The following is a 12,729-nucleotide window of genomic DNA, read 5'->3' on the forward strand; positions in this document are numbered from 1 at the left end:
TATCATAAAACTATTATATTTGTATGTGCTGGGTGAAAAAGCTGAGATGCATTAAATGATCCGGTGAGCTAACTGTTATGGTTATAAACCACATTTTTCAAATGAGGCATCATGACTTACAGATTAAATGACTTGCCCAAGCTCACCCCGCTAATCAATGGTGGAGTCAAGATTGAAAAAGAGGACTTCTAATTCCAAAGCCTGTATATTCACTGATATACCACATTTGCCTTTTGCTCAGGGATGATGCAGGATATTCCCCTCCTCAGGTCCCATTGGCTGAATGAAAGAACTGAAAATATGATTAGCCCTTACTTAGTGTTCTGTCTCTAGTGTGTACCCTTTGAGTTGTTTGTACTCAGCTGGGGAGGGCAGGGGGATTCAGCAGTTTTGCCCGGATCCCAAAAGAACAGCTCAAAGTCACATATACCCTTTTTTCTCCTTACAAGTTACTTATACAACTTTTTAAGGCTGGATAAGGATAGCTTAAAACAAACACACACACACACACACACACACACACACACACACACACACACACACACACACAACTCCTTCCCCCTCCTATTCAGGTCTTAGTCTGAATTGCCATGTCAGGCTACTTTTGTTCCCTTTTGATTAGTCATTTCACAGGAATCCCCCTGTCCTTCCCTGAATTTTCCTGCAAATCACTTTCATTACTGCTAAGCCGGCTTTACCACCAAATATGTCTAAGTCTGAACCCCAATTATGAGTACTGCTCACGTACTCTCTTCAAACTCTGTACAAATCAACGAAGGCAAATACATACCTTGGCAAGAGCTTTCACAGATCTCACCACATTGATCAAATGAGTCTCAACTCTGACCCAGACAGGATACTCTGTTGCATATTATCTGTGGTTTCATTCACTCCTGTGCTATAGCTTTGGTACTTCCTATACTTTTATTTTAAATGTAGAATTAATACACATTTATTATAGAAAAGTCAAAAATATATAGAAGATCTAGAGAAAAGCAAATATGTAAATAAACAACAAAAAATATTCCAAATCCCAAAACCCAGCAAAAGATAGCTACAGCAAATACTGTCAGCCCACTTTTAAAAATTTTTTTAACTCCTTCTAAGCACTTACATTTCCAGTGAGACAAACTCATAGACCAAATAACATATTTCATCACTTCTGACATTTCTGCTTTTTACCTATGTGAAGTTTATAAGGGACACTGTATTTCTCTCACGGTATACTTGGATTAATTTGCATTTCCAGAAGAAATTTTATGTCTCCATTTTTTTTTTAAATTCCTATACTTGATACAAATAAATGCATCTTATTAAACTTGGGGATTCTTCTGAAACTTGAGATTTTGTAGTTGTCACCGTAGTTGTCACCTGGAACAATTATTTCAAGTATTGTTTCCTGAAGGAATCTTTATATGCAAAGATTATGAGGCAGATGGTGTCACCCTGTGTGAAAAGATTTATACGCAGATCATTCTGAGCAGCAATTGCTTCTACCAGTCTCTGCTTTGGCCTTTCCTCCCTGGGACCTTAGAGTCTAAGCATCAAGATAATGAGCAGGAGTTGCAGTGATGTTTTTCACGGTTGACAGAGTACGTAAAAGTACTCCAGACAAAAGACGTGTCTGCTATGCCTGAGCACACTTGCCTCTGAAGACTAATGTGTATCTAAAAATTGTCTCTTGTACTTTTGGCAGATGAGTCTATCCTGTTAAAGAAAACCATACAATCTTGTGAATATAAATTCATAGCTTCTTCCCTTCATTGTCATCATCTAGTAGTTATTGTTCAACCATTATGTTCCCAGAACAACTGAGTCATTTTCACAAGATGCAGGAATTCAAAGTTATAGATACATTATTCAAAAGATTAATATATTTAATATCTATAGTCATGTATTCAAAATTTCCATTTGCCTGTCCAAACCCATCTTCCACTTTTCTCCTGCATGCATTCTGACACATTATTGTCCAATACATTTTCTTGCCCATGATGCTATTTAAGTTTTTGTACTGCTTCCTGCTCTGACTTTTCTATATCCAATTATCAAAATCCTACACAAACGTCAAAGCCCAATTCAGTGCCATCTTCTCCATAAAGTCTTCCCTGATAACTCCGAATCAGAAATATCTTCCTTTTATAAATTTTCAGAGCACTTTATCCACTGGAAAGTAAGTCACACTTTACCTTGTATTGCAGCTAAGTGGTTAAATACCAAAAATGAGATTCTGGCATTTTCATAGTAACTCCTACTTTTTAATTATTCCAAGTACGGAGACTATCATATTGTAAGTAAAGGTAAATACATGGAATAACATTCTATTTTCTTCAAATTATAAGAAATATGTTATTTTTGAATAATATTTAATTATAGGTATACATAATTATGGTAGATCATTAAAAAAAAATGGCCTCAGTTCATGTCTCCCATAAAGAGTCAGGGTCTATTTCCATGTTCCTTGGATCTGAGCTGAATTTATTACTTTTTTTGGACAACAGAATGTAGCAAAAGAGCTGGTTGTCAATTCCAGCCTTGGCTTAAAGTAGTCTTGCTGCTTCCACTAGTTTTCTTAGAATCCCGTCACTGCCATATGAATAAGCTTGATCTGGCTGGCTGGACAATGAGTGACATAAAGCCAACTGTCCTCTGTTGCCCAGATAATAGCCATATACCCACAGACATGTGACAACCAGGCCCTGTCCAGCGGACCATACATGCCTAAGTGAATGCAGACAACACTAGTAGATTCATTGTTTTAAGCTACTGAATTTTAGGGTGGTTTACTACACAGCAACATCTGTCTGATAGAGTGATTATATTAGGATAGGATGTAATATTAGGATAGGATGTAATAGAATCTTAAGTTTAGAAGAGGCTTTAAAGAATCAAACATCTGATATTTAAATTTCCTTTGCAGCATTTCTAACAAGTGATCACCCAAACTATTTAAATCTCTCTGGAAATGGAGAATTTAGTTTTTACAAAATCTCTTCCTGTTGGAAATTTCTTCTCACACTGAGAAGTCTGCCTACTCATAATTTCACCGGTAAGCCATGGTTTTCCCTCTGTGAAGCTCAGGACAATTTAATCCCTTTTTCCACACCTAATCCTTTAAATATCTGAAGACCTTGAGCACATTCTCACCACAACTTTCTCTTTTCCAGATTCAGTGTCCCTGGTTTATTGGTGGTTTTTCCTATGGTATGATTTGAGACCCCTTTTCAACCTGTTTGTTTGATCTGCAAGCCTTCTCTTTTGTCTACACCCTGTTCAGGTGTTGGTCCCTGAACTGAGCACACAGTCCTGAGAAGCAGGGGAGCTCGACAAGTGCAGGGCTTTCTGTCCCGTTCCAACCCTGCACTTCCCTCCATGTGCTCTACGGGGGCTTTCCCTGCAGGCCCCCTGCACTAGCACCGCAACCTTACTTAATTTGTCACTAGATTCAATGAACACTTTGAAATTTTTCATACATTGATGTTAAACTGTATTTGCTCTCTTCTATAGAGTCTGAGTTCAAAGCCCACATTTATCCCTAGTTGTGATAATTAGGGCTGTTGAGAAACATTCCAGGTCTTTCGTCCTTTCAGACACATGATAGGATTGCACCTCAACCCTCCCTTTAAAGTAGTTATTCTATGTGATTTGCTTTGTCCATTGTAATATGAACAGAAGGGAGGCATGTCACATCTAACTGGAAGTTTTAAGAGTTAAGAGTCCAGTGTGTCACATCCTAATTTCCCTACAGTGAAAACATGAAAGTGTGTGTTGAGACAAACCTTTGCCAGCCTGGTTCCCTGGGCAACTATCAGGTACATCCTCCTCCCTTGTTTTATATGCATTGAAAACGTAGTGTGGGTGAGAAATAAACCTTTATTTGATTAATACACTAAAACGGGGTATGGTGGGTTATTGCATAGTAACTTAGTTTATCCTGACTGATATACTATTTATACTTCATCTTGTTATATTCAGTTGTAGTATGCTAAAAATCTTTTAGATATTAACTCCATTATCTAATAACACTAGTTATTTTGCCCAACCATGTCACCCTCAAATCCTACAATCAGATCTTTCATATTTCCATTTAGTTCAACTAAAAATAATCTGTCTAATACTCTGGGTTAGTCATTCAATCCATCACTAATTCACCTCAGTGATATTATGAAATATTATATATTTCTAGGGGATAATACAAAAACCCTTAGCAAATACTTTCCTGGAATCTAGATAGAAATATATGTACAACATTTATTCGATACCCCTATTTAGAAACCTTGTCAGACTAATACATAAAGAAATATCAAGTTCAAAATATAATATATAATTACAAAGAACTGATGTAGACTCAAGCATCATCTATTTGCAAATTACATCAGTTTGGCATAATAGTAAAGCAGTCAAGCCCTGGAAGATAGTAGACCTAGTTCAAACCTCAGCTCTAATAATCACTATTTCACCTTGACCATGTTTAATACCTCTAAGCCTCAGTAACCTCATTTGAAAAATAAAATAATTGTAACATCTACCTCAAAAAGTTGTGATGAGGATTAAAGAAGATAATGCACAAATGACGCGTAGATATGGGCCTGTTATACTGTAACACTAGTATTAGTTATTATAATAATTATGAATTTAAAACATCATCCCCATTTTTAAAATATCTAAAATGCTTCCTTATATTCCCCCTATAATATTTCATACTGTTCCTAAATGCTAAGAAAGACTAAAAATCAAGAACTACCTACTGGACATCAAGGTAGAATTGGTCATATCTGAGATTTATGGTTCGAACAACAAGCTGTTCAATATTTAAGAACACACTGCGGATTAAGCAAACCTGTTACTTCAAATAAGGAGTAATTACAAGGTATGGAGGCAAACTATTTTGTTAGCAGCGACGATTACTGTTTTTCTGCTCTACTCTATCGTCTGCCTATAAGAGGAAATCTCTGTTATCTGCCTTCATGGAATATGGTATTCATTTATTAAAAGGTACTTAAAACCCCATTCAACATATGCTTTACCGGGATATACAATGATCAAGCTCATTTTTTTTCCCCTAAGATAGTTCATGTATGTTCGATGTACTCAATAGCCATATCAATTAAGTTTTGGAAAGAATCCTCTGGTTTAGGAAGCAAGGTAGTCATAACTGCCATCTTACCTAGAGGCGTTATTTTCAATGTTTTTTGACCAATAGCTGGTAATTTTCTAACACTTCCTGTTGGGTGTGTTTTTGCCTGGCAGTCACCTAAAGATAAAAGGAAAAGCAGGCTGTTTCTGAGGAGCCAACGAGTGCTGTAGGCAACAATTCTGGAAGGCTCCAGGGCGAGGAACTGGCTAAAGGAAAGCTGTCAGCACTGGTGATGGCTGGTGGTGGCTGTGGTTTCCTTCCCTGAAATGAAGGCATTATGTGCATCCAGGGCTGATATGGATGAAGAGTCATACACATCTTCTCGATCAAAAATGTAAACCTATCTTCCTCAAAAACAAGAGAGTGGCCTTTGTGTGACGAGTAAAATCCTGCAACCCAGGATGATCCTGAAGTTGCATATTCTTATGAACAATTTAATAACAGAAGTACAAACGTACTCTGGGTGAGGAATTCTCCATGGACTGCTTTCTTGGCACAGAAAATGGTCTCATTTAGAGTAGACATCAGGTCTCTTGTGGATGGCAGAATCTTTTCACTAGTATCATTACCAGAAGATTGGAGAGCCTTATACAGTATCCCTGGATTGACAGTGGCTCATAATCAAGTGTCCTTCTGCATTTATAGTCAGAAAAAAATGTTAAGCTACAAACTCAGGCAAGGTGTCAATCTCTAACTTTGTGAACTATAAGCTAGTAGTAATGAGGTAACAGCTCCATTTTCTTAATCCTTTGAATGAGTTCTGTGAATTCTTTGCCAATATCTATGTAGGAAAAAAATATGCCTGAAAGAAATGATTTATAATCCATTCCAAGAAAACTATGGCATCTATAAGCCCGGTTTAGACTGTAACACTAGACACTAACAGGGTCTAATAATGTGGTCCTGGTGTTTTGTAGGTTCATACATTGAAGGAGTCAGTCTAGTGGCTGGTCTTTGTGGCTAATGTAAAAATGTACTCTCTAATGACCAAGATTTTCTCAATAGAGGTATTGAGTGCTCTCTGAGTAAGTTACAAGAGTCTAATGAAGCATTTCAGCTCACCATGAACTAGGAAACTGATGGCTGGTGGTAGGCCAAAATTAGATAGGCAGGGTTTTTTGGTTTTGTTTTTGTTTTGGCCATGGGAAGCTAATGGCTTAGCAATCAGGATTTGATACATGGGTTTTAGAAAGTTGATGGCCTTATTGATGTCAGTTTTCCTAGTTAAGAGGCTCTCTGTCTAGGCCAAATCTTGGTGTATAGAATATAACATTTCTGCTTGGCAGGAGGACTGCAGGCGGAGTGCCGAGCACTAGCGGACCTGGTATAATCCAGAGTCTGTAGTAGGGTTGGGACTGCCTCAGCCTCATATGAGATTCTTTTCTAGCTTATATAACTACCCAGTGTCATGATTAGGTCTGACATTAGCTATGAGATGCCAGGTTTCATTCTTTCTGTAATAGATTAAGCAAGACAACTCCCTTTATTACTTTTATAAAGGACAAGGTGAAAAAGTTTGTTCAATTATTAATCACCAAAGTTCTCCTTTCTCAAGTAGTAAGAATGGATTTTATTACAGGAAATCTCTAATACAGTGTGAATTTATATCTAGAGTTTTCTAAAGTGGTAAGGTTTTCTGATAGGAGAAAGAAAGGATAAAATTTATCTTAGCATAATTAGAGTAATATTTTTTATAAATTTTCTCAGTAGAATCTTCAAAAGTTTCTCCAAAATGGAGAAAAGGAGATTCACAATCCAAAGCAAAGTGGCCTCCTGGTCAGCTAGGGTTACATCTACTGTGAGAAAAATCCCCTGATGATTTTTTTTCCTGTAAGGGCTTAGTAACATTGAGTTTCAGGGGTGGGTTAAGCTGCTTTTAAAACTCAGAGTACTTCTCATGTGTGTCTGATCCTCAAACCACAATTATTTCAGGAAAAATTTTTCTTAAAATGTGGTAGACCTGAATCTCTTAAAAAGTAATTCTAACCAACTGATCGAAGAGACTGCCATTCTAAAACAAAATTAACTTATGAATGAGGTCCTAAATGGGCAAAACACTATCATAAACTTTATAGAAGGAAACCTAAGTAATAAAAGACCAACTCTATGCCTTTAAAGAGCTTAAAATCAAGTCATCAAGGATATGAATCTTGTTAAGGTTATACAATTTAAGAAATTAATATGTGCCATAGGAATGACACAAACAAGAACACAGATAAGGCAGATAATATTTCTCTTTTGTACAAAGAGAGAAATAGAAATCAAGAAGTATATTCAAAGCCATGCACAAAAAGCCATACTTTACATTGCAGAAATGAGGAGTCATTAGACACATTTAAGTAGAAAAGGACTGTGCTTTAAGGAGATTAACCTTTAACAGTGTATAGATTGGATTTAACGTGGAGGAATAAATTGATGCAGGAAGATCAGGTAGAAGATAAGCTTGCAACTGCCTAGGTAAAAGGTATTGAGGATTAAAACTAGACTGATGGCAATCTGAATAAGTTGAAAAAAGTACAGTAATGGTGATTGAATTGCTGTACAATTATGAATTGTGAAAGTAGATCCTGTTTGCATCTGATAACCCTTATAACAATTAACAGTCCTAATCCTAACTCACTTCTCTCTAAATCTATAGTGAACTCCTCTACCAAAGCCCCTGGGGAGAAAAGGAGTTCTTCCATGAAAACACTAATCAGAAAGTCAAAGAAAAAGCTTCCATTTTTCTCCAAAGAGTGACCTGCTACTGTGAGTGAAGCAAACTTACACCGGGGCTGTCATTTTCTTGGTACTTGGCAAACCTGGTTCAGAGAATATAAGAATGTTTAATGTACAATGAACCATTGACCCAGGGAAAGGTTTATAGCTCTGGAAAGAGCCATGATCTAGGCTTCGGAGAATTTCTGGCTTTCCTTTAGAAGTAAGGAAATTACCTGAGGGGACAGGGAAATTTTTAATTTATGGGCTAGATAGGAACAAACAAAAAGTTTTCAGCTACCAGAGAAAAGACTGCTGCTATGAGAAAAGATGGGTTAAGAGCCCCTTAAGAGTAAGAACAATCTTAGCTTCCATGTTAAGTGACTGATTTCATGCCCTGACAAAACATGGAGATCAAGACTAGCAGCGGTCTCATTTGTTTATTTTTGGTTTTATTTCCATTTCTCTAGGAGGTGGGTCAAAAAGGATCTTGCTGTGATTTACGTCATGGAGTGTTCTGCCTATCCGTCATACAGAGTGAAGTCAGAAAGAGAAAAACAAATACCGTATGCTAACACATATATATGGAATCTAAAAAAAAAAAAAAAAAAAAAAAGGTTATGAAGAACCTAGGGGCAAGATGGGAATAAAGATAAAGATGCAGACCTACTAGAGAATGGACTTGAGGACACGGGGAGGGGGAAGGGTAAGCTGGGACGAAGTGAGAGAGTGGCATGGACATATATACACTACCAAATGTAAAACAGATAGCTAGTGGGAAGTAGTCGCAAAGCACAGGGAGATCAGCTCCAGTGCTTTGTGACCACCTAGAGGGGTGGGATAGGGAGGGTGGGAGGGAGGGAGATACAAGAGGGAACAGATATGGGAATATATGTATATGTATAACTGATTCACTTTGTTATAAAGCAGAAACTAACACACCATTGTAAAGCAATTATACTCCAATAAAGATGTTAAAAAAATAAAAATAAAAATGGGCAAAAAAAAAAAAAAGACTAGCAGCAGGGAAGGTGGCGTGAAGACAGAATATGACATCCTAAAGTTTATAGCGACTATAAAAGCAATGTCAGAACTATGATAAATATCAAGAGTATATTAAACCTGCTGTATCCATATACTGTACCACCTAACTCATGTCAGGTGTAACAACTACAACAAAAATCATGATTTTAATCAAGGTAAACTTAAAAACAAAGGAATTGTTCAGAACTTTGGCTAATGATTGACTTATTCACTTTCACAAAGTTATTTGTTCATGGCAATCATTGAACAACATTGGACATCTCAGCACTTATTTCATGTATTTTTTTTTTCTTTTGCTATTTTACCTATTTGAAAGGGAGGTCAAAACAGAAGCTTTTCTTTTGCTATTTGTCAATCTCTGTGTCATCAAACTGACATTTAAAGACATCAAAATGTCAGAGGCTGGGTAGCCACGGGCACGTATCACTCAGATATTCCTCAGAGAAAATCTAGGAACAGTTGGATGTCAGCCCTCAGTAACCACACCTCCAGAATCAACTGCAGCATTCACTTGAGGCCAGACTCTGCCCAAGCTGCTGCCAGCGTTCAGTGAGTGAACGTGGTGAGGGTAAGGAGCTGCCCCTGTATGCTCAAGGTGGGACTCCTCTAACAGACAGCCTCATCTCTAGCGCTTCCCATTGGTCCGACTGACACTTTATTGCAGTCTCATGGCAGTTTCATTGCAGTCAGTTTAAGGCTTTTCATACCTAGCCCTCCTTCTTTCTCCTCCCCCTTTCCCCAGGTATCAGACCTATATCATGGTCCAAGGCACTTCTTGCCTACTCCTGTTGTCTGTCTCTCCACTTTATCTGAGCTGTTTCTCCCCCAAAAGCTCTTGTACGTCTGTCATCTTGGTATGACTCTCAGCTTACGTATATGACAAAAGTTACCAAACTCTTATCAAAGCACTGAGATGTTAAACGTTAAATGTAATGATTTCACTGAAACAAGCATCCTTCCAGCCTTCTCTTTTTCTGTGCATCTTTTCTCTCTTCCTCTCAGTTCTTTTCCAAGAAGCTGTCTGAATTTTTATTGTAACAGATAGGAAAAATAAAGTTTGGCATGTATTTTCCAGCAACACTTACAGGACATGTACAGAGAATGAGCAGAAATCAGCAGCACTGTTAATTCCATTGTCTGGTTTCAGTGTGTATAGATTGTGCTTTTATTGACACTTGAGAAGTGAGAGGGAAGGATGGATGTGGTTTGGCTCTGAACTCATTAGGGATGCTGAAGGTAGAGAGGTGAAGGATATAGTAGCCTTGCCCTGAAGCAGCAATGACTCCCTATTTTCAAAGTCTGCTCCAGTGTCAGTTTCCCAGGACAACAGAAATTTTAATATTGAGGATTACAGCAATATTTTACTCTACTAAAATATATATATTTAAATATTGATAGGGAAAGTAAAATAAACAAATATTTCTGGAATAGGCTGTGACTGAAAGCTTGCATTTAAAGGTACTCTTCAGGTTCTTCAAGAGGAACTTGCCTTCAGATAACAGCAAATTCTCTTGAAGACTAAAAATTATCACCCCTTTCCCATACCATCATAATTCCAAAATCCCTTGCTAAGTCCTTGAAATAGGAAATTTCTGGAAAAATAATGTGGAAAGGATCTAAAGAATTGAAATGAAAAGATGACCTATTGTAGCTAGACATTTACACAGCATACACTTAACAAAAACATGGATGTAGATTAACTCTATTGTTCTGACAATGATAAAAGTCCATATTCAGACATGAGTTAAGAAAGCAAGTTGTTTTCAAGTGATGGATGCCACAGGAAGTTAGGAATTGAAAGAACTGTAAGCTCATAAACTCAGATAAGCCTCTAAGACTATGGCATACAAATTGTTTTAAAATTTAAATTGGAATTCAAGTTATTTTCTAAAATAAACATTTTATTAGTTTTGTCACAGTATCATTTTTGTGTTAACTTAAAGACAGTATATGTGGGGTAGTGGGGAGAGAGTAATCCATTTATTACCTGAATTTTCTATAGATAATCCATAGTGAACTTTTGCCACAGTTCGTTTTTATAACATATTTAAATTATTGTGACATTACAAATGTGAATATAATTCTTCACATATTTAAAGGACACTGAAATGTTTGTATACATAAATAATATCTTTGTTACTTATTTGAAAAATCTCAGTAAAAATGATGTTATTATTCAGGACCCTTAAATTTGAAACTTAAAAATTTTCATATATTTAATTTAAAGAAAATAGCATGTGGATGTTATTTAACAAAATTCATTTGAAGAGGATGAGAATATTATAAAACATAACCGTGAGACTATTTCTTTGTCCCTCCAAAAAACCCTAAACCATATATCTAAATTTTGCTTCTATTTCTATTGTACACAAGTGTGTTCAAATTTCAACACTTATATAACAATTTAACTATCTATCCTGTGCATAAGCTTTGGTCCACACATTACACTTCGAAAATTGATTATATGTTTGTTCTAGTATCATTTACAATAATGACACAGAAATATTCTGGAAAATTCATTAATAGAAGAATGAAGAAACATTACATTAATGTTTTGAAATATTTACATCACTTATGAATAATGAAGTGGAAAGTTTTCCAAGGTATGTTGTCAAATAGTAAAAAAGAAAAGGTAAGGAAAAAGAAAACCACAAGCTGCAGATGAAATATAGCAGAGGAATTAAGATCACAGACTCTGGAACTAGACTAACTTTGAATACTGACTTTGCTACTTACTAGCTGTATGAAGAGAAAGGTTTGGTTTTGGTTGCTTTTCTTTCTTTCTTTATTTTTAACTACTTTATACATCAGTTTCCTCATGTGTAAAATGGAGGTCAAAACAGTACTTACCTCACAGGGCTACTGTAAGGAACAAATGAGTCATTATATATGAAACAATTGTAATGATATTTGCTATTATGTCAGCACTAAATTAGTGCTTCCTTATTTACATATAGAATGGCCTAATTTATGTTCAACACACAGAGACAAACAAAACTACTATTCTATATGAACTTATAGAACATATATGTTTGCAAGCACACAGAAAAAGGCCTAACAACACACATGCCAAACTGATACCAATGTGTCATTAGGGGCATTAAAGGGGATCCTTTGCTGTTTGAGTATCTTACATAGAAAATATAATTAATACAGTATTTTGTGATTACATTTTAAATACTTTATACACTCATTAAATGGAACTATAAAAAATAATGGTGAAGATTACATTCATTCACTTATTGACATAAAAAAAATGTTCATGCACATATCGTAAAGTGCAAGCAAGCAGATCAAAACACTATTAATTTTATTAACATGAACTCAGTAATGTAAAATTATACGGTTATGTTTTGTGTATGGAATGATCGTGTTAATGTTTATTCTGGCTAGGTGATTTCAACTTTGTTCTTTATATATAGATACGTGTATATATAATTAAACATAAATATACACAAATCTATATATTACTTTTTTAAAAACACTATAAAAGCTATTCTACTGTGAAAAGAAAGCAACAGCAAGGCAAGCTAGTTATATCATCATGCAACATTCTGCACTCAAAATACATATGTTGAGACCACCACTGAGAACCACTGATGAATGGAATGAATTAGAAAGGTTATGAATGTACTTACCCACCAAACGCCTGTAGTGCAGAGAATTTGGAAGCATCCAAACCATTGCCACTTACTATTCGAGCCTTAAACGAAAATGGAGAAAAACAAAACAAAACAAAAGAAAGAGGTTTTTAGCATCCTATAGCTGTGTATACATGAATTTGGAACACGCATCAACTGCACTAGACATGTAACACCTAGTATGACAGATGCTAAGCAGGGTCAGCTTCAAGT

General features: G+C 36.1%; 1 protein-coding gene across 1 annotated transcript in view; it reads right to left on the reverse strand.

Annotated features, from left to right (window-relative positions):
- The window catches only part of UNC13C (unc-13 homolog C), a 591,483-nt gene that overhangs the window by 453,651 nt on the left and 125,103 nt on the right, over positions 1-12,729 (reverse strand). The window contains 1 exon segment of the mRNA XM_036844585.1: positions 12,514-12,578. Coding sequence (XP_036700480.1) covers positions 12,514-12,578 — 65 coding nt within the window.

The sequence above is a fragment of the Balaenoptera musculus genome, chromosome 2 (assembly GCF_009873245.2).
Source record: "Balaenoptera musculus isolate JJ_BM4_2016_0621 chromosome 2, mBalMus1.pri.v3, whole genome shotgun sequence".
NCBI classification, from domain to species: Eukaryota; Metazoa; Chordata; class Mammalia; order Artiodactyla; family Balaenopteridae; genus Balaenoptera; species Balaenoptera musculus.